General features: G+C 38.2%; 1 protein-coding gene across 2 annotated transcripts in view; it reads right to left on the bottom strand.

The window, feature by feature from the left end:
* Positions 1-1,481: 1,481 nt before the first annotated feature.
* The window catches only part of VPS39 (VPS39, HOPS complex subunit), a 23,342-nt gene continuing 2,165 nt past the window's right edge, over positions 1,482-22,658 (bottom strand). Inside the window, exons 3-26 of one of the 2 annotated variants that reach the window (XM_017810234.1) lie at positions 21,999-22,025; positions 21,480-21,544; positions 20,657-20,699; positions 19,617-19,711; positions 18,331-18,429; positions 17,551-17,643; positions 15,877-16,060; positions 15,350-15,470; positions 14,861-14,981; positions 13,925-14,054; positions 12,660-12,802; positions 11,658-11,801; positions 10,945-11,086; positions 10,583-10,669; positions 9,729-9,802; positions 9,044-9,142; positions 8,666-8,783; positions 8,065-8,193; positions 7,483-7,585; positions 6,489-6,534; positions 5,706-5,855; positions 5,400-5,534; positions 4,745-4,836; positions 1,482-3,617 (exon numbers count right to left, since the gene is read on the bottom strand). In XM_017810234.1, coding sequence (XP_017665723.1) covers positions 3,542-3,617; positions 4,745-4,836; positions 5,400-5,534; positions 5,706-5,855; positions 6,489-6,534; positions 7,483-7,585; positions 8,065-8,193; positions 8,666-8,783; positions 9,044-9,142; positions 9,729-9,802; positions 10,583-10,669; positions 10,945-11,086; positions 11,658-11,801; positions 12,660-12,802; positions 13,925-14,054; positions 14,861-14,981; positions 15,350-15,470; positions 15,877-16,060; positions 17,551-17,643; positions 18,331-18,429; positions 19,617-19,711; positions 20,657-20,699; positions 21,480-21,544; positions 21,999-22,025 — 2,516 coding nt within the window. In that variant the 3' untranslated portion in view covers positions 1,482-3,541. The remainder of the gene's footprint in view (positions 3,618-4,744; positions 4,837-5,399; positions 5,535-5,705; positions 5,856-6,488; positions 6,535-7,482; positions 7,586-8,064; positions 8,194-8,665; positions 8,784-9,043; positions 9,143-9,728; positions 9,803-10,582; positions 10,670-10,944; positions 11,087-11,657; positions 11,802-12,659; positions 12,803-13,924; positions 14,055-14,860; positions 14,982-15,349; positions 15,471-15,876; positions 16,061-17,550; positions 17,644-18,330; positions 18,430-19,616; positions 19,712-20,656; positions 20,700-21,479; positions 21,545-21,998; positions 22,026-22,658) is intronic. The other variant, XM_017810243.1, reaches the window with a different exon arrangement.

The raw sequence follows: 22,658 nt of genomic DNA, 5'->3' as shown, positions 1-22,658 counted from the left end.
TCTCGGGTTTGGTTTTTTTTTTGGCAGGTTGGTCTTCTCCGGAAATATCAATATACTTAGTTGTTTAATTTATTCATCAATGACCTGGATGAAAGGACAGAGTGCCTCCTCAACAAGTTTGATGACAACACAAAGCTGGGAGGAGTGGTTGATACCCCAGAGTGCTGTGCAGTCCTTCAGAAGGACCTTGGCAGGTTGGAGATGGGCAGAGAAGAACTGTCTGAAATTCAACAAGGGCAAATGCGGGGTCCTGCACCTGGGGAAGAATAACCCCCTGCACCAGTACTGGCTGGGATCTGACCTGCTGGAGAGCAGTGCTGTGGAGAAGGTCCTGGTGGACAACAAGCTGTCCACGAGCCAGCAGTGTGTCCCTCTGGCCAAGAAGGCCAATGGAATCCTGGGCGGGGGGGGGGGGTATTAGGAAGAGCATTGCCAGGTGAGGCCACATTGGGACTGCTGTGTCCAGTTCTGGGCTCCCCAGTACAAGAGACATGGAGTTTCTGAAGTAAGTTCAGGGGAGGGCTATGAAGATGATCAGGGGACTGGAGCACCTTTCATATGAGGAAAGGCAGAGGGAGCTGGGCCTGTTCACCTCCAAGAAGAGACAACTAAGAGGGAACCTCATCAATGTATACAAGTATCTAAACGGAAGGAGTCAAGAGGACGGAGCCAAGCTCTGCTCAGTGGTGCTGAGCAATAGGACAAGAAGCAACAGGCAGAAACTGATGCACAGGAAGTTCCATCTGAACATGAGGAAGAACTTCTTTACTGTGCAGGTGACAGAGCACTGAAACAGGTTGCCCAGAGAGGTTGTGGAGTCTCCCTCGCTGGAGATATTCAGAACCATCTGGATGCAATCCTGTGCTACATACTCTAGGATGACCCTGCTTGCGCAGGGAGATTGGACCAAATGACCAACTGTGGTCCCTTCCAACCTTACCCATTCTGTGATTCTGTAACGTGGAGACAAAAGACTTCCTCTGTGGTGGTATCTCCCATTTCTATAGAATGGGAAAACTGAAGATCTCTATTCTACTTCCAACACTAGACTAGTCTGTGACCTACAGTTTAAACAGCTGCAAATCTGTGAATCTAAACATTTCCTGATTTGGTCACACAGAGCTCAACATCCCTCCCCCTGCCCAAAATAGCATATCACCACTCAAAAAAAAATTTGTCAGTAAATTTAGTGTTCTCTAATGAGTACATATTTAATGGCATAAGACTTTCAAAAACATTATTCAAAGAGAGAATACAAAAGTGGTTTTAGTAGGATTTTGAGAACATTCACAAGCATCTATAAACTTGTAGATTTGAAAACCTAAGCTGAGAATTGATGACATGGCCACATTTCATTCACACATATTAAAGTGGAAGGGATACTGAGAATCCCTGCATTGAGTCTGACTTCCAGGACAAAGTGGAAAATAAAATCTACAGCAGCCCAGAGAAGCTTAACTGCACAATGACTGAAACACACACTGGTTCACAATATTTATTACAACCTATTGCTTTAGATAAACCTGCTGTATGGTTAGTAAACCCAAACCACACTATACGAACCAAGAAAAACAAATTACAGCACAAACCACATCTCTGTAAAAGGTATGCAGTGGAGATGAAGAGAGGCACAACCTTAGACCTGTAAGTAAGAGCACAATGAAGATCTTCATATGTGAGTACAGCTCTCCTGGTAACAGAAAATGAAGGTAAATAAAACTCATACTAATGGTAAAAATCAGAGTAGTATTGTTATATCTGTATACAAAGAATACAGGGTCTTTTTTAATACCCTTCTTTCATTCTCAATTACCTGTAAACACAGCTCTCCCAAACCACCTTCCCTCTGTACCTGAACCAGTATATAAAGATCTATACAGAATGTGCAAATCCAGTATAAGTATTTTTAGGCTCTCTTCTTCAAATAGAAGAAATACAAGTTTAAAAACATTAACACCACAGATTCCCTCTCCCCAGCCTCTGCAGAAAGACATCCAAGTACAGAAGTAGCAAAACACTGGACCAAGAAATCCATAAGAATGCATGAACAATATATGAACAATAAATACAAAACACATGTGGAAAAGCAAAAAACAGTTATCAAGGGAAACTACTAATACTGGCAAGGGAAAGTGAATTAGGACTCGTCAGCTTACAGCAGATCTGTTCCTAAAAAACATTCACATAAAGGCTTAAGTAAACCTATAATGTTAACTGAGATCCAACTACATCTTAGGCTTACAGGATGTATTCATAAAGATGTGATATCTGGTAGTTACATGCCATGCTCATACTATTTAATGATACCATATTTATAAGTGTTGCTAGAGCAAGGTGTCGGGAGTCAAATAGCTACTCTATTGGGTTATTTGCTACTGCTGCCTTTTCATTATCACTCTCCACAGATTCTTTCTGCACCAAACATTTTAATACTCCTCTACCAATCTGCTATTTTATGCTTTTGAAAAAATAAGTTAGACAAAAATATTACAGCCTACAGTGAGTGTGGTACAGTCTAGTTCTTGTGTTAAGACTTCTGGCCTAAGAGTAATTTAAGAACAGTACCAGCCTGAGCAGAACACAGTTCTAGAGCACTTAAAATAGACATATGTTGAAACAGTCTGGATTTTACTTCAGTGCTGGAAAGTGAGCCAGAGACTAAAGAATTTATATACATAAATCTCAAGCATAGTCTAGAAGCTCAAGCAATAACCAGAGTTCACTCCTTCCAGAAATTGCTTTAGAGGGTGTTCTCTGTATTTTGCTACAAGTGCAGGTATGAACTTCTTCAAACAGTATTTGAGCTTCCACTAAAGCTAAGAGGGAATGTATTCAGTGCAACCAACACACAAGTTATGTCAATTTAAAGCTCTCAAACTAAAGCGAAAAGAAAAAAGCTTACTAGTGATATCTACTGTTTGTCTCACTACCTCCTGTGAAAAAACTTCTTATCTGAAGGTCAGGCAATAACACTGAATATCAATAAAGAGTCCTTTGGCCAGCACTTAAACATTTCTGTCACTGAGATGAAAGTAAAATTATACTTTCTATGTCTAGAAATAGACACAGAAGCCTCCTCTATGGCAAACACTTGATGATCTCCATGCAATGCTGATATAGCTGCACAGACTTTAAGGAATTTTATTTTTTTGAATAAATATTTACATACAAGGCCAAATCACAACATTTTCACCCTAAGAAAGTACGTTTTATTGTAAAACTTGATTTGTGGTGAACGTCCAACAGTTGTCTAACAGTTCATTTGCAAGGCTGGAGTGCATTACAAAACTCACTACAAAAATCCATTTCTATTCTTCATCTGAGTACTGAGAGTAGTTGCCAGCACTGTAACAACTTGGTTAAAGTAATTTTCTAGTAAATCAATATTGCCAGGTAGGTACAGTCAGTCCACATATACAAATGACTCCTACCCAGTGTAAGAGAACCTAGCAACAAGCCTCAAAAATCTCAGACACATCAACTTCTTAAGTCATCAGTACTGAATTTCATATGAGTGCTGGAATTATTGACCACGACAAGGTCAGGTGTCGAGTGTGTTGACTTCTTTGGAGCAGAAATAATGCACAACTATTGCATTAGGGTATCGAGCAAATGCACTGTAAAGAGAACAAAACACAAAAATCAGCTGTCAATACAGACAGTTTTCCACATTCAAACAAGAACATCCAAGTTGTACAGAATCAGGAAGAGACACCTACATGGAAGTGACTATCTCTTTTTTAAATTACAGCCTGAATATATTCTTGAGAAAACCAGACAAAAGAATTCTATGGATTTTGTAAGCCAGGGAGTTTTTTTGGTGTTGGGTTTGTTTTTTTTTTTTGATCTATTTTCATTTCTGCAGGCACACTTCACTTTACTTCAACTTGGTAACAAGTTAGGACTGGGCGACATGCTTGACCTTCAAAATCTTGTTGAACTTAACAGCATTAGAAAAATTCTATAAAACAAAAACAATACTGCCTGTGCAAACTTAAATTCTGATGCTACATGCTACGCATTAAGAGCAAAAAACTTAATATGCACAGCAATATTTAGACCTACGTTTATTAAAATATTTTGGAAAAACAACCTTTCCTATCATTGTCAATGCTACTGAAATCTCAGAAGAGTTCACATCAACAAGAGAAACAATGACTAAGTTAGTCATGTGGCATTTCACTCGAGTTCAAAGAGGAAAAAGTGCAAGTAAAATTTACATTATATATTAAGCCACAATTGCCTACTAGGAATACCAGAAGAAAAGTTATTGGCATCCAGGTAATCAAGTAAATTAGTTTTACCTTTAGATATCCTACGATAATTAGGCTACAAAATGTAAATCAGTCAGAGAACTACAAAGCCATCAGATATAGAAAACTACACATGTATCTTAGTTTAAAATTCTTATATCATTCTTCATAATTCTAGTTAAGAAGCAGGTAGTAGCAGAATGATTCTAAGCCTTTTAGAGTTGTGAAATAAGAATTCTAGGGAGTTTCTGAAGAGATTTTATACTCCTTTGTTGAAAGCAGGATTAAACTCTTGCAGTAAATTCACTGAGTAAAGCTTTGAGGTATTCCCCATCACCCAGTTGAGCAATGTAATTTGTAATTCAAACAGTCTTCAAATAGCTCCCTCATACTGCTGTTCTCTCTGGATATATACACATTTCAACTTTTCCAACATTTTTAGTTTAAGAGTAACAGATCCATATTTGATTCAGTTTACCAAGCTCTCTCACCTGTTACCTATCTTCTTTTTACAAACAGTGCACACCTTCTCCTCTGTAATAATACACTTCACTTGCTGATGCAAGATCCGCTCCTCCTGGACCTAAAGAAGGATGAAAAACCCAACTTGCTTAAAGATTATTGCCACACTACAGCTGCCTTCTAATCTGGTGAAACTGCAAACTGTCAAAACATTTAATTCTCAGTATCCACATTACCAAGTTGTGCAGCACAAAAGCAGGTCTGTAGAGCAGAGCAGGTGGTATTGAACACCCCATACGCACACTATATGAATTACAGGATTTTACTTTCAACTTAGTCCAAAGACTAAGGCATTCTAACCACTAAGAGGTGTTAAGGTGAACTACTGAACTGCTTCCTCTGGTTCACTTGAAAGAAATCCAGTCCAAGCCGTTTGGGATGGTTCTGCAATGCACACCACAGCACAGTGAGTCCAGAGACTTACTGGAAAAACATACACCTCATCCAATCTAAAATGAATGTAGACACTATCTCCTGCTGGGATGTTCAATCTACTTGGGTCACATTTCAAGTGCACTACAGCACCATCTAGAGGACACACATTCCGTATAAGGAACAGTTAATTTAAATATAGAACATGTTTTAAAACACCGTTCCAATAAATGACAGGTGCTGGGTGCTTACCCTCAGAAACTCTGCATGGAGAAGATTCTTGAGCACTTGATTAAATCTTTTCTTCTGAGCATTTTCTTCAAGGACTTTCTCTAAGAAGATGCGAATCTCACTAATCTGTGTATTTGCTGGGAGTAGGTTTATTGCCTGGAACAAAATATACTTAAGTTAGGAAAAATTAAAAAGGAATAGAGAGCAAAATAGAATAGAAATTGACACATTTAGCTTGACACTTACAATCCACTAACTTCCCTACACCAGTACCTTCTGTAATCTTCTGCCAACAGTACAAACTGAGTAGTTACAGGTCTGATTTACCTTAGTGGTATCCAGTTTGCTGTGATGTAGTTCCAAAACCTGCAGAGCAGCCTGCAGATTGGCTTGAGGTTCCAGTACTTCCATCTTGATTGGTCCCAGGCAATGAACACTAGGTGGGGAGAGATACATCCGGAGCAGTGACAGATAGACCTGTTGCACACAAAAGGAAAGTTCTGAAAACACTGCATGTATCCACAACTGACAGTGCTAGTAGAACCCAAAAATGGTACTAAGTTGTACCTATGGCATCCAAAATTCTGAAGCGTTCATATAAACAGCTCATACCTTAAAACAATACAACCTGAAAAGTACCAGTGATGTTCAAGAACTTTCAAGACTTGCATTCTGAAGATTTTCTATAAAAGTAGTTAATAATGCCTCCCTCATCCATCTTTCAGAACTCACTTACAGTATTTAGAAACCAACACTTCATTGCTTTTTACCCCTATCTTTTCTGTAGATGTACATGAAATACAAACACAGTAATTTGTCTTTTGAATTCCATCATAACTCCAATGATACAGTATCATTCTCAACAAAAAATAAATAAAAAACAACCCCCAAAACCAAACGAACAACTAAAAACACAAACAAACAAACAAAACCAAAAAGAACCCAATCAGTCATCTAGTAATTCCTAAGTTCTAAGAGCTTATACACAGGCTCCCTACACAAACCCCGAAAAAGTCTATATGGAGCCAAAACTTTCAAGTCCTGAAAAAGGTATGAATGGCCTGCTACATCCTTACTGAACAGGAAGACTACAAAGATGAAGCTACTTACATCTTTGCTGCCATCTTTATTTCTGTCGTAATGTTTATGGCAGTAGCTAGAACAGAGAAGAATCAAGTAAAATACAAAAACAATTTTAGAACTCATAGAATCAGTTCACAGAAATTAACATTTAAATGCTTTGACTACTGAAGTCATTGAGTTAAGTAGCCAAACATCCAATTTGGATCAATTAATCAAATTGCACAGCAAAATTATACCATTTATTTTGCATTAAAATGCTGAGAAGGGAGGTTTTGTGCAAATCTCCCACTACCAATCAACTTAAAAAGCTTTAATGCAGAAGTCAAATTTAATTTAGCTGTGTAAGAAAAAGGGGGAAATGAGATATCTCCAATCAACACGTCACAGCATAATAACATATGCATAGATATTTCTAATTAGTGTATCCAGATCACAAAGAGAAGCTCTTCATTAGAGTACGCTGCATACTGGGGCCAAATGCCCTGTAACAGGCATTTGCTGAAACTATCTTGAAAAGAAGCTACATTGAATAGGCCCCAACGTTCACATGTACCTGCCAGTGCTGAGTACCTGAGTACTTCTGATTCACTCAGGAGGTTCCCTGGCACAAAATATCTAGAAAAATACCGTATCTTTACTAAGAAGATTCTGCCTAACTGAAGGAGCCTAACTTGGCACATGGGCTAATGAACGTCTCTCCAAAGAGAAAGGAAGCAAAACAACAGAAGTTCACAGGTTAAGGACAGATGGAAACAAGAAACCCATTGATGACAGTCATATTGCTCTAAAGTGCAATAACAGAAGAGCACAAAAAGGTAAACCTCAAGGGGACAGAATGAGCATCTGTAATGAACACATACCCGGAAAAGCCTACAAGTCAAAAAAACATGGAAACCCAGAAGATCCTGAAGATTTAAGAGTGTTCATGTTCCATATACAGAAACATTTCACTACACATCCATAGGGAAGTGAGCAAACTAAGACTTGCAAAAAAAATAAAATAAAATAAAGAAATCCTTACTTTTCAGCCATGTTGGTGTCCTTCAAAATATGAACATAAATAAAAAGAGCTTGCTCATGCTTCCCCATACGACCCAAGAGCAGAGCACGTTCTTCTAGGAGACCTAGTGATAGCATGAAGGATTAAGTCAATAGCTACACAGAGAAATGACAGAAAAAGTTCAATTAGTGATCAGACTATCAGTAGGAACTATTAATCTGTGCTCAGACTACAGTTTAAATTACACTGAGACTGTAAGTCTACACTTCACACGCGTCTCAGAAACCTTTTATGAATTCTTAAGTAACCTTAAGAAACAATAATCTTCAGACCTGTTGAAAAATTCAGGCTCATCAAAAAGTTAGGCTAAATATTTAAGTGATAGGAGATACCACAAGGTCTTAGGTCAACAGTTACAGGAATCCTGCAGAGACTGGCAAACCCAACTGTGCCAGCAAAAACAGTGTACACACCAGTGGCCTACAACTACAGATACAGTCATCTTGTCTGTTTCTAGTTACCATGATTCTACAATAAGTGAGGAGATTTTGCTGTACAGTGCAATAAGCTAGGGTTTAATTAACCTATGAAAACTGAACTCACCATCAAAGGGGAAGTCACTTATTAGCCGACCAGGTTCATACCAGCTAGACTTCTCCAGAAAAAGTAGAAGCTTTTTACGGTAATCCCCCAAGTCTCCTCCTTCCTCCCCAGCAGGCACTGGAGTTCTATCTATATGGAAGAAAACAACATAAGCTAAATTCTTACAACTATTTTACTACACTAGTACACAGAAGAAGATGAACAAACAAATCATCATGAAGAGGAACTAAATGCTGATAGAACTGTTACGTGGATTGGGACTCCAGTGTACCTGCCAAATTATTTCAGCTCCTTAAAACACATCAAGTGGCTGGATAAAACAATACTCAGTTATTCAAAACCCTTCCCTACCCTTAACATGCAGGATTCGAGGGAGCAGTAGCTGCCATTCTACTTAATTATGAATAAAGTGTTGCTTGACCCCTTAAAATCTCTTGGGAGGCAATAAACTAGCTTGCCCTACAAACCCACAACTTTTGTTGTTCCAGTTCCTTCATCACTTAGGGTTGAACAGGGAAGGCTAAAAAAAAATATGGTATATGAAGGCTCCCCTGTGCTGTCCCATACCCCCAGTCTTCTCACCAGAAAAGGTTAAACATACCTGCAGGGAAAGAATTGAGATACTCTTTCATTAATCCCTGCACTTTCTCACAATACAGCTGGATCAGACAGTTGTGAAAGTCTGCACCGGTTTCTTCCCAAACATGAATGATGTGTTCCTGTGAATACATGTTAAGGTTCAGTTACAGACACTTACTCTGGGAAATAACTTATTATAAAAGCAAGCAACAGTTCTATGCTTGCCTTTACCAATCCTGACTTCAGGATTTCATAAATTTCAATTATGGGATTTTTGCACAACTTATGGCAAGGCTAGCATTCTGTGAGATAGCATTAGAGTCTGACTCTTGGAGAACTACAGTCTTACATGTAACATTTTGTACTGAATGTAATGCACTAGTAGAGATTGAGTTCTTACCAGATAAGGAATAGTCAAGCTTTTAAAATTTTCTATCAAGAAACTGAGCACTTTGTCCCGTGGCAAAGCTTCCACTTCGGGGAGGTCTTCTGTAAATATCTGTTAAACAAAATTTTGTTCACAGAAAGGTGTGGGGGTTTTTTAAGTGCCACAGGGTATTTTCTCTGAGGCACTGAAGCCCAGCATATCATCACACATGCCAAAGGTAAGCACAAGAAGTATAAAAAAAAATCTGAGCAGTTTATTCAGGCACTGAGAAGTTATTTCACATCTGAAGAGATTAACACACATCCCCACTTCTGCCTTAGTGAACACTCTTCTCTTACAGAGCCCAACATCTTCCAAACACGGGAAGTCAATTTTATATCAAAGAGAAAAAAGAAAATAAGTAAGGCAAATCAATATATGACATTTAAATACTCAATCAGGCTCTTGTGCAAAAAGTGTGACATCAATAACATTAAATGTTGTAAAGTATTCCAAGAATGGACAAGAGTAAGAAAAAGTGAAAGACTGTCCTGCTCTATCTACTGCTAACATTACCACAGTACTGAACACAGAAAACACAAATTATATCTTTAATTGGATTTAGCATTAATACACAGTTTCTTACTTTAAGTTATCCCAATTCCATATACTGCATTAAGAATCTCAACGACAAGGTGCCTGTTTCAACCACACTTACCTTCAGTCCATCTTCAGGAAAATCTCTTAGCACCCAGACTGAGTAGGAAAATACCAAATGCAAGTTTTCTGTCCCTGGAATATAAAAAGCAGTAGGGCTCAGTGTTAAAATCCTAAGCATCTATCTACTCACGACACAATCAGATGCCTTCAGAGCCAGCCAAGCTTAATTTACATGAAGAATCCAATTTGTTTTTCTCCCTGCTCAAGTCAAGCAAATTGTGCATTCCAGGTTAAATGCACAATTTCATTACTTCACAGACATGATTTCAAACAGAAACAAAAATTAACTCAAATACTAAGTGCTACCAAACATAAACAATTAAGCCCAAAACTAAGATTGGTTGTCTTAATCACATTCCAAGTCTCTCTTTAAAACTTTTTACCATGATGCTTGAACAGCAACTACATTATCTACATCTACTTAAGTCATTATCTACATCTACTTAAACACAGGAAACAACAACTTAATATAGGATTTTCATCTCATAAAAGACAGTACAAAGACCAGCAACTAGAAGTTAAGACTTTCATCTGGAAAGCCTAACCAGAAGTTAAAATTTTCCTTTTGTCAGTGATGATAAAACATTACTGGAGGAAAATTCAAAATACTACGGCCCATTTTCTACCAATGGAAATTTTAATCAGAAATAAGGAACGTTTTCCAATAAGATACTCAAGTTTCAACAAAACGCCCTGAACTAATATTGAAGTTTGCATTATGTAAGAAACCAAACCAGATGACAAGGATATCTTTCAGCTTGATAGCCTCTAAAAGTTGCCAAACAGAAGAATAACCACTAAGCCAAATAGGAGTAACAGCTTCACAAAAATACTGCTCTCCCTCACACTCACCCAAATGCTGCAGATATTGCACTGTCCTCTCATGACCCTTCAAAGGCGAGTTGGCTTTCTTTGACTGATCCACCAGTACCTGTAGTGCTTTCAAAACAAAAAAAATTCATTCCTTTGTAACACAAGTATAGTCCCAACTTGAAGCACAAAAAAGTGCATTTTTCCTGTTCTGCTACTGAAGACAAAACAAAGTTTTGTTTTGAACATACAGTCCAAACTGTAACAGGAACAAAGACTGATCTGATCACCAGATGGTAATTAAACAGTCTCTTCTGAATACTGCCTGCTCACCGAAGACAAGTAAAAACTCAGTACAAGGAATACATGCTTCTATTCCTTCTCCTCTCCCATCATGTACTTACCTTTCTCATGCAGACCTTTTTTCTCATACAGTATTATCAGCTCACTATATTTGTGTGCCTTCTTTAGTACATGCTCACTCTCCTCAATATGGCAGTGATTGTTCTCCAGACGTAGCAGTGGTGCCACCAGTGCTACATTTGTCTGCAAGCAAAAAGGGAACACTTAAAGGTACTTCACTGGAAGTGCAACTTCAAAGCATATAGTACAAAACATGAGTTGGAAGCAGGGGCTGGGGGACAAGGAAGCCTTATAGCATAAGAAATACAAGAAATGACAGTTTAACATCTTAGAGTAAGGCCCATGTTCATTTCCATCATTTCCAGGACAGAAAGAAAACTGTATCAGAGCTACTCCCCTTCAAGAACAGAGGTTAGCTTTGGAAAGCATTGCAACAGCAAAGATCATACTCTTCTGCATTTAACACTACAAGGCAACGTAAGCATTCGTTAGAACTTCAAAATACACAGGCATGCCCATGATCTTTCAACAGACACAGCAGCCAGAAACAGACACATCTGCTTATTCCATGAAACTGCTTCCTGATCAATGATGAAACTAGCTAACCAAGTCTTACACATCATTTTTAGACCAAAGACAGACAGTTGTGTTAGAATTTCTGAAGTAGCTCCTTATCCTCCTTCTTAAATATTCCTGAAATTCCAACAGAGCTCATGTGGCAAAGGAAAAGCCTCTAGGTCAGATAGACACTCACATGCAGGTAACACTTTAACAGGGTGGTATCAATGATTTGTAGCAGCTTCTTTTTGGATTTGATCGTGGGTGTTCCTTCCATGAGTGGCGAGGTACTGGACTGATGGTCAGAATCATTTAGCTTCTTCACTAGCTGACTTCTTTTCTGCAGGACATCAAATGAAATTTTAACTGGAAAGGCCATGAATTTCTACACCTCACCTCAGAAAATATAATCCACCAAGTAAAAAGACTAAATTAAGCCAATTTAATAACTTGATTTAATAAATTCTTTCCAAAAGAATTTTTATTGTTACTAACTATTCAACAGATGAACTTTACAACTACATTCAGGTGTATACATTTGTTTTGCAAATTTATAGTTCTGCAAAATGTTCAGAGTCTTGAGAAAATAGTCAGAAGGAAATTCTGTTAACCTGAGTAGAGACATTTCAGAGAAGTCAGGCAACATTCAAAACACTTGGAAAATTATTTAGGTTTTGAACTACTAGGCACAAAAACTATCCCCTTTTGGACAAAAGCTTCCTTTTAGTCTAGTAAGGATGGCAACCAAACAATTCAGGTTCCAGTTATGACAAAATAAAGAGGGCAGGAAGTTACACTGCCCATTATCTCCTGTTCCACATTTTAATGCATGCTCTTGACCTGTCTCCTGGACAGTGCCCTCCACAGTAGTCACCAAACAAAAACAAAAGATCAAGTGCTCAAGTCTTCTTCAGGATACCAGAAATAAAATACTGGACTCGTATTCAGATCCAATCCATAAGTAAATTTGGTCCAGTCACACATGATGTTTCCTACATAACTGTGGGGTAACTCACATGTTCTATTTCCCCTGCTTACTCAGGAGCTGCTGCCACAGTTTCCAACCATGAAGACAGCCCACTAAGGCTAGCATGACAGAGCTGGAGTAGCTGTACTGCTTCCTACATAACAAAGTAAACCAACAAAGCATGCTAAAACTGAATAACCCTGCTCTAAAAACAGGTAGAAGAGCACTCACTTGAGTTAGGTAGTCTATCAGAGCTAAATGTGCCTTCTCCAGCTCTGCCCCAGAGAGCCCTGGCAGGGGGTTGGGATATTGTAGCTGTTTCCTGTAATCTGTGGGCAGGAGGTCAGGATACAGACCCATCACATGAGTGGGATCTAAGCAAAAAATAACTAGGATTAGTAACCATTCATAATATTTTTGTAAACTCTTAGCATCAGCTTAGCTTTCTAACAGAGCAGTCTGTAGTCAAGTGGTATATCCACGAGATTCTAGATAACAAAATTCACTCGTTATAGAAGAGAAGCTAAAACAAGGCAAAAGAAGCAAGAGAAAAACTGTTTCAAAGTCCAAGCACAAGAAGTTCCAACATCTGCACTTGGCACACCTCGAGGACAAGCCATTATTATAACTATCTTGCTGCTCTTCCTACAGAATCCCAGCATTAATGACTCTGACAGTAAGACAGGACTTCTAGGAAGAAGCACTGTTTCAAGAGAAGATTTATCGTGCTTTTGAAACAAGAACTGAATAGCACCATCTGTAACTAATGAACACCCATGTTCACAGAGTTGAAGCAAATTCAAAATTACTGTCCTCTAATTTAAGTTTAAAGTATTTTGAGTTCTCAGTCCTTTTCTTTCACTGTAGTTTTCCAAAGCAAATATGATGTGTCATCAAAACAAGTTCTAGGTTTAAATGCACAGGAATCTCAGTCTTCAGCACTATTCTATGGTACAGTTGAGTCTTAAATGTTCTTCCAATAGCCCTAGTACAAATCAAACGAGTAGCATCAGAGACTATTTTGACTTCCAAAAGCACAGAAAAGTTTCCTCGTTTCAGCAGCTTGGTTAAACCAAGGGTTAAGGGTCCTTTGGTCTGAGTAAAATGACTTTGCAAATCTACAGATGTTCCTTACTTTTCATTCTAAGCTACAAGTAGGCTTTTAGCAGCTGCTGAAGCACTCAGCTTCAAGGGTCTGTGCACATGCTATGCATGCTGTAAAATAGCCTAGAATACAAATATATTCTGCACAAAGGGTAAACTCTTGATTTAACTTAACTTACTAGGTGTAGTTGATTAAGTACTATTACCAGTTTCACCAAAAAACAACTAAACAGCTGTCTAGGTTATTTGCCATTCACAGGGGATTGGTCTGCATAAGACACCACTGTTTTAAATTAAACAAAGCATTAAAACAAAAAGCCCCAAGCAACAGCCCATAAGTTTCATTTCATTCCTTCTAACCTAGGTACCTCAAAGTTGACCTAAGCATTTACCTGTACCAAGCTTGGCAAAAACTTGCATAGATTCATCAAAGCGCTTCTGGCAGAAAAGGTTGAAGGCAAAGAGGTTCTTTATGTGGTGAATTTGTTGTCGCTTCTCACTATCTGAATCATCTTTCATTTCCTACAAACATACAAATTAACAAACATTAAAAACTCTCTGGCCTCATATACAAGAAGGAAACACTCTAAGAAATAACAGGAGCATTATATATTGGACAGATTAAAAAGAAAAAAGATAATCTTCCAAAGTGAACATCTCTGATGGTGCCTGTCAGATGCTATGTTTATTGTGTCATAGAGATAACCTGGAAGGTTTGAAAGCTACTTTTTATTATCTATATAATTGCTCTGTCACAGCAACTGTCTCTTCATTCATTTGCCTTTTCAAAATTTTTTTTCAAGTCAGCAATTCAAAATGCCATTAATTTATTTTTATGTAATTCCAGGGAAGTTTCCAGAAACCAAAAAATCCTAAAACAGTAAGAGCAGTACAATTAAACATACTGCATCAGCACCTATAAAATGTTATTGTTTCAGGAGTAGTACTAAAAAAAACCAAAAGCCATGTGACAAAACACATAAGTTCAAACAACACTGTTTGCAAGCAGCCTGAAGACTTGGAAGTCTAACTGACTTCAAAATCTAAAAGAAAGTAACCAATTAAACAGCTAAGAGGTAAGCTTTTACACACAGATGATATCTCAAAATCTAAACTAATCCACAGATTAATATGGAATAATGGCAGCCCAAAACTAAAGCTTAAGTCAAAAAGGCTAGAGTGTACCAGTTTGTGCAAAGTGGACAGCTGAGAGGCTACACTATGACTGACTGATTAGTGGACTCGCTGTAGGCAAGCAGATGGCAAATATCCTTTTGTTTACTTTTGTACAATCACATCCACTGCAAACTCAGTTTTTGAGTACTTACTGCCAACTGCAAAGCCAACTCAAACTGTTTGTCCTGCAGAAGCTGCTGGATCTGTGTTGCTATGGACACCGGAATGAGCCGCCAAACAAAGTGATTACTTGCCACGTATATAATATTTGTTCTGAAAACAAGACAAAAGTACTCAGTTACTAAGTTCCAGTGCTGAGAAGGAAGCAACACCCTATCTAAAAAATACAATCCTGGTTAATACACACATGGATCAATCTGATATAACAGCAACTTGAGCATTATTGCAAAGCAGAAAGGACAAGAACATATGTCCAGCGATCACAAATTCCCAAAGACACTCAACTCTATAATTTCCTCCTCAAGATATGGCCTTCAACAATCTGTTCATAAAAAACCCAACAGACTGCTTTAATACTACTTCATACGCTGAGAGACCTAGAAAAGCTGTTCCCTGTTTTTCAGAGTGCTATCATACACCCAGAGAGCCTGACAACAGTAATGAACAGTTCTATCCAATACCCTCCAGAGGTGATGAAGCGTGGTCTCTGCAGCTCAATGCTCTGTACCAGCAGCCGGGGTTCAAAAGTGCGGATCTCCACATACCTTGGCAGAACAGCAATGATGTAGGGAGGCTGATGTTCTATTAACAAAACAAGAAAATTTAAATTGATTGCTCTCAAGTATTCCTTCAAATAAACCAGAACTTAAAGGCTTCTTTTCAAATTTTTTCCCCTTGAAACGTGCCCTTCTTTTCCCAGAAGAACTACAGTGCTTTAAAACACTACCTTCCATTTCAGACCTTGTCCCTTCATAAAAGATAGGCAATATGCCTATTTTATGAGGAGAAAGGCATATAGACTACAAGCAAAGAAGGCTAAGAAGCAAAAATAAACATATGAAACCTTTCCAATAGTACAACTTAAAATACTGTAGAAACTATCACACTCCAAATCCAGCTAGTTTCAAAATACTGGAAACATAATGATTTTATCACATACAAAAGAGTAAAGAAGCAAATTTAAAAAAAACCACCTGCTACTTCTCACCCATGGCTATAGGAATATCTGTCCAATTCAAGGCACATTTCTGAGTACAGACCCCTTCTTCATTAAGCACAACTGTTAGATCATCTTGGCCAACTGCAACTTTTCCATCTGCTACAGGAGCTACCAATGGTTCCAGCTGCTTCCCTGTGGGAAACAGTTCTTTGATGGATCCTTTTCCATCCACCTAGGATAATAAAGAAGATAAAAACCCTGTTTTTTAAAATAATCTTTATTTCACAACCACACGAGACTAAAGCCAAAAAGCCCTAGAGGGATTTACATCCCAGACTAATCACTAACAGGACAAGTGCAATTTTAAAGAGAAGCAATAACATTTTCTGCATATCCTAACTTATCTCGCTTATACATCATTGTGGAATACAGAATTAATACTTCTGTGTCTGAGATGATGTATTCCTGTTACTATAACAGTAGCTGAGCACATCACTCATACAGGTTCATAAAATGCATAGCACAGTAGCAATATCAGCTGAAGTGTCCAAACACTTAATTCAGGCCAAAACTTTAACACTGTTTTGTTACGGCATGAGTGAGTGCTGCCACAACAGCAAAAAATCAAACTAAAAGCCTAGCAACCTGTCTAGTCTTTTTCCCCTGTCCTAGTCAGTCATTTTGTGGCCACATGCTGTCCTGGGAACTGAACCCACAGAAAAAACTGCTGTTTCATGAGCTGATAAAAAAACTCACTGCCACCAAAACAGAGAATCTTTCTCCTTTAACTCCAGCTACACATTCTTGCAGCTTCCCTTGCATTTACAGCTCAAGCATTTTATAAATCAACAGCTAGCTAGCAGAAAGCAACACCATAAACACATGTATATTTTTTCTGCCTATTTAGTGAAATGGAGCCCTTCAAGGATAGGTCTGTCAAGCATCAGAACTAACCCCAAGTAGATATTTGGACAGGTAGTTTCCACCCTGGTTGCTTGAGCGGCTGCACAACTACTCATATAACTAGACTGGAAGGAATAAAATCTAGGAGAGCACTCCAGAAAGGCATCCCTTCTTTTGTGAGCAGCATCAGTTTCAAGTGATCGCAAAAATTATGTGCAGTTTTCCTGTTGCCTACAGATCAGTATTGCCAACCATGCAAGAACATGTGTGGTGCACTTCACCTTATTTTCCTATCATATCTGCAGAAACCAACTATAAAGGCAGAAAAGAGAATCAACTACAGCTGTAAATGAAGCGTAACTGGAAGCTGTAATATAATGACAGTAAGTTTAGAGACTATCAAACTGAAACTACTACTGTTCAGCAAGAGAATCAAAAACAAAAAAATAGTTACGCTTCACTGTATGTCAGATAAGATATTCTTGGTCTTTTTTCCCTCTTTGAGCTATCTCCTTTCTCAATACATTAAATAAAATGCAAGCTGAGCTTACACAGACTGCTGCCAAACCAAAATGTATCTTCTCCAATGCCCTTTTTCTGCAAGAGCTGCAAACACTGTTTTCAACAGTAACAAACAAAAGATCACTTCCCAACAACATCAGTTTAAAAGGACAGTCTTAGACTGCCCTTCCCATACCAGAGTACCACATGCTGGTTTTCATAAATCTGTTAGCTAAGTCCCTGAGCACAGAAGCAGCCCCCATAGTGTTTAATGCAATCCAAATCTTCTTAAAACACTATTACACACCCCAGTCTTACCCGTATCAGGTAATAGTCCCTCTTGAAGCCTACACAGATGGAGTTTTCACACCAGGCCATAGACTTGGGTACGTCAGGCACACTGAAGTCCCCCTGAGGAAAACAGGGAAAATAAGTTAAACTGGCTATTACGAGAAAAAAGCAGAAGTCAAATCTGGCAGTGCAGAGCATAACAGGCACCATATTCCCCACCACATGTGCCCGACATCTACTGGTCAAGGAATGGCAATATTCAACCAAAAGGTTAGATTCATGCACAGTAAAGAGGTGTGCTCTGAGCTAACTGGTAATTTTCTAGAAGGGCATTGTAGGTGAAAAAGCCTCTACACGTTTCGATTAGTTATTTTTATCATTTCAGTATTCACAACTGCAGCTCTCTACACTTGTTGTCAGTAACCATCTTCTGACTTAATGACATATCTGGAAAATTTCGAGTAGAAGTGCACCCACTCTCATAATGTTGTTGTTAGGTATACATTCACAGATGCTGTATGCTAATATGCTCCACTGACTTACAAGTGTACTACAACCAGAATGGCAAAATATAGGACACAGTCCTTAATTTAAATTATTAACTGTATTAATGACATTAACTGTGATTCAAACCAACTATTTTCACTTTTATTTTCTGCTTTGTTGTTACAACTCTGCAGAACCAACCAGAGTCAATGCTCTGGAGGTCAGCAGTGTCTCTGGGTAACGGGGACTGCATAGCAAGTAGTAAAGAGCAACTACACCCCCTGCTGAGGCATATTAGATTACAGAAACAACACAACTCACCTGTAGTTCATGGAACTCTCTGTCCTTCCAAAAATAAAGCTGTAGCTTCTTACGCACTGCCACACACATTCTCAGCACCTCTTCCCCTGTACCTGATTGCTGTGAAAACAGACAGGCCTAACTCACAGGCACTCACAAAATAGGAGGCAAGTAAGATAATACAAGGCCAAAAGAATCCTCAGCCTGAAGCAAAGCTGTTAACTGAAGAGCAGCTTTGTTTAAACCTGCCAGAAGGTCATTGCCTAAAAAAAGGAAGGGGGGGGGGAAGGTGGTGTCAGAATACTTAAAAACAAACTTTGGCAGGAATTGTGACACCAAGAAAATGCAACAAAATAAAAGAGCACCAAAGGCATACACACACACAAACAGAAGATAAGTAGAGAGCTATCAGTCCAGCCCTGAAACTAGGATAAATAGCTGGAACTCTGTGCAGTATAGGAGAGGTAAGGAAATGAAACAATGCAAACAATGTGTTATACTAACAGATGAAAATATTAATAACTTCTAATATTCTAACCTACTGAAAAAGTTTCTTGACAAGAAATACTAGGAAAGTTAAGTGCCTGTACACACAAACAACAAGCCACTTTGCAATGACCAGATGTAAAGGTGCTTTGAAACACATTACTTTTCACATCTAGAAAACCCCAAGTACTTTCTAGAAACTATTTAACACTTGAGCTTCCATGGAGCAAAGAAAGAAAACATGATGAAGAGCACTTCTGGTTGTGAAGGCTTCTGAATTATATGGTAGGATGAGAAACTCACTTGGATAAAAATGAGTCACCTAATAAACCATAGCACATGAACAGGGGACTGCTATACCTTATGGAACCATTTTATGGCTTGAATCTATCACAGCTACCCTGGGACTCTGCAGGCCAACAAACAGAAACAAAAACATAACAAAAACAGTGATGGAGTTGCTTAGACAAGGGAACCATATGAGCTAGTACACTGGCAATTCTAGGAAAAGGGAATGGCTTTTATAATGAAGAGGACCTTTCAAAAAAAACAAGACAGACAAAGTTAAGTATTTTATCAAAAGCTGCAATCATAACAGGCACAGGAAAATGCCTTATGAAGCAGAGGAAGAAAATGAAGGTGACTACACCAAAAATTGTTGCCTTAAGCAAATGCAGTAGGTAGTAATTTTAAAAAACACTAGTACCCATGCAATTTGCATGCAGCACAAAATTAACAAATCTAATCTATACAGAGACGTGAAAAAGTTATCCTTATTACGAACAGTAAGGACGCCTGTGCCACTGAATTCCTCCCCTTACCTGGAGGTCACAAGTGAAGAGAGATGCACCTTTTGCCTTGGAAACCGTGGTGATTTGTTGAAATGTCAACAGGTCATGAACATAAATGTTATTTTCTGTTTTAAACAAAATTCCAATTATTATTCAATAGTTAATATACGTAGAGGTCATTGCTAATTCAAGTAAGTTATCACACTTTACGTTTATATAAAAAGAAGAACTTCTGAAACTAAGAGCTGTAAGAAAGGAAAGGACATGTTTTCACAAAAGCTGAAGAGTGCTAAGGCACATATAAATACAAAAAAAATGCAGAAAAGAAGACTAACACCAAAGTTGGTAAATTACATGCAGGAACTGAGAACAAGTGCTAACCAAGCAGGAGTGGGAGTGGAAGGGCCAGCAAGCAGGCCAGAGCAGAGCAAGTTCAAGATGGAAGATTGTCTGAATAGAGAGCATTTTGAACTGGCTCCTGAAATTAGTGTAAAGTGAACAGTTGCAAACAGAGGGTACTGTGGTCAGGTTTTTATACACACGAGGACGCAAGCAGCAGAAATCTACACATGCTGGAGTTGGAAGAGCCGAGACTTGGAGATCATAAAGAAGGGAGTAGCAACATAAGCAAAAAAAATCCATAGGAAGATCATAAGGTTAAAGAAAGATAGTCAGATCCAAGCAAACTTAGACCTTCCACAGGATGGTAAAAGATTGCCATCTGCATATAAACCATATTTGGTGTAACATACTAACAGTAAGTTTGTTATATCAAACAAGTTTGGACAGAAGTTTTAGCCCCTATCGTATGGTGCACACAGCGCACAAATGTACTTCATTTCTAATCACAAAACAGCATTAATGCTCTGTTCTCCAAGTTGGCTTATGACAAGCAAAGCTGCTTCTCAATCCATGCCACTTAACGCTTCCTCTGCAAAATGAAAAGCTCAAATTCCACACAACGACTTCTCCACGACGAGACTGCTACGCAGGTGTGTGGAAGGAGTGCCACATTCAGACAAGTAACTGCATTGAGCTCATTAAATATTAAAAGGTTTTTCTTCACTTACCTAATAGACTGACCAAAATTTTAAATTGAGAAACAACATGAATCTGAAAGGGAGAATGCTGTTAATGACTCCATTCATAAAATAAACCTCTGAACAAGGGTTGATTATAGTCTAAGAAAATGCATCTTAGATGATCTCAAAATAATAAAAACAGCAAGACAGTTATCTATGTACTCCCTTCCTTCAGTCACTGCAACCCTTTTAACTAACACTCATTTTTTAAAAGCTAGAATGTAGCACTTGCAACCTAACTAGGTAAAAAAAGCTAAAATAATTGGCATGTTACCAGTACAAAAACACTTCTAAAGGATATGCAAAGTGCTGCTGAAAGAGGCTGCATAATCCTTGAGGTGTTTTCCCAAGAATCAATATAATCAATTAGCACGAGTTCTCCAAAAAAAAAAAAGAAAATGGCAGCAAGACTGGCAGTTACTTTAGTTCTACATTTCAAGTAAGCAGAATTACATTCACATTCCTATAGGACTGCATATCAGAATCAAATAATATATTACAGACTGTTTGTGTATTACCATCATATTTACAAATATTCTCAGTCAGAGCAGCTGAAGGTTTACTGCTAACCAAAGCCCAAAATAAACCTGCAAGTTCCAATTCTTTGTTTTCTGCTTTAGCAATCAAACGAAGCTTATTCTGTTATGGTAAGAGTGGGCAGAACCACCCGTCTGTTTCACCACTAGAGGAATCTATAGTTTTGGGAAATTTTTTTGTTAAGCTTAGCAGAGATTGAAGATGTACATTACTTCATTTATTGGCTGAAAACAGCAGAAAACTGTCCTCACATCAAGGAGATGGTATTTCCTACCTGCTGAATCTTCTTTGAGAAATTCTTGTTGGATTTCTCTAGTGTCACTTCAAACCTATTGCAACCTATCAGAAAGATTTGAGAGAGTATGTAAACTGAAGTTGCCCTCACTCATGACTGCATACATCTCACACTAAGTAGATTACAAATAATTATGAAAGCAAACATAACACTGGAAGAATGACACTTCTAACATATCTGTGCTACCTCTGATTAATAGCTAAATGCATCAGAAGGTCCTCTACATAGTTAGGTGAAAATGTAAATTACACTTCTTGTACCCATCCGAGGGCCTCATCAATAGTTATATTTTTGCCTTGCCAGAATTTTAGGTTACAAGACTTATTTCTAAGTAATTTGAAACCCAGAAATACAAAGATACCCATAAAGTCTCTATCCACACTTTATCCATCAAATATCAGCAATTTAAATTGCTAAGGAGCACATCACTGCAAAACAGACATGGAATAAACACTACACCACAAGGGTTTAAAAGGAGTTTTAGGGAGAAAGACTTACAGACACTTTCTGATGACATAACCTCTCCTGGCATTGATGCAAAAAAGGGGAAGAAATTTACCACGTGAGATAAGACACTAGCAACTCAAAACTAGCATGTTCTGACTGGAACAGATAGCCTACAACTTTCAGAAAAAGCAAGCTGAACTCATTCTGTAGAATCCAAGTAGCTACAAATGAACACTCTTCCAAGAGCTGAGAACTTGGAAACACACATTTGATTTTTACTTTCCTGTCCCATGCTACACAATATTACTGTGTTCAGTAACATCAGTTTCTACATAATGGCAGATAATGTGAAATACAAATCTGTTATTGAAAATCAATTTTAACTAAACTGAAAATAGAACAGTTCTATTTGTGGCATCTCTAGAATAGGCTATGAACACTTAGGACTGTCAAAGAGACAAGATAAAATCAGTTAGGAGGGACCCCTCTCCCCCATCTATGATGCTCATGGACCCACTGAATATATATGCTCTTTCACTAATCCAGTCCACTAAAAGAAAACGTTAAACCCCTCATAACTGGCACTGCTTTTCAATATATTTGCGCATTGTATTCATAAAAATTACAGCAGCTTACTATAAATTCAAACAAATAGAAACCGGACATAAAACATAGTTTAAAACAAAGGCTCACATTACTTCCTGTCTTTCT

The sequence above is a fragment of the Lepidothrix coronata genome, unplaced genomic scaffold (assembly GCF_001604755.1).
Source record: "Lepidothrix coronata isolate B3197 unplaced genomic scaffold, Lepidothrix_coronata-1.0 Scaffold1, whole genome shotgun sequence".
In the NCBI taxonomy this organism is placed as follows: domain Eukaryota; kingdom Metazoa; phylum Chordata; class Aves; order Passeriformes; family Pipridae; genus Lepidothrix; species Lepidothrix coronata.
The sequence above is the reverse complement of the archived record's forward strand: the minus strand, read 5'-3'. Positions and strand labels throughout refer to the sequence as shown.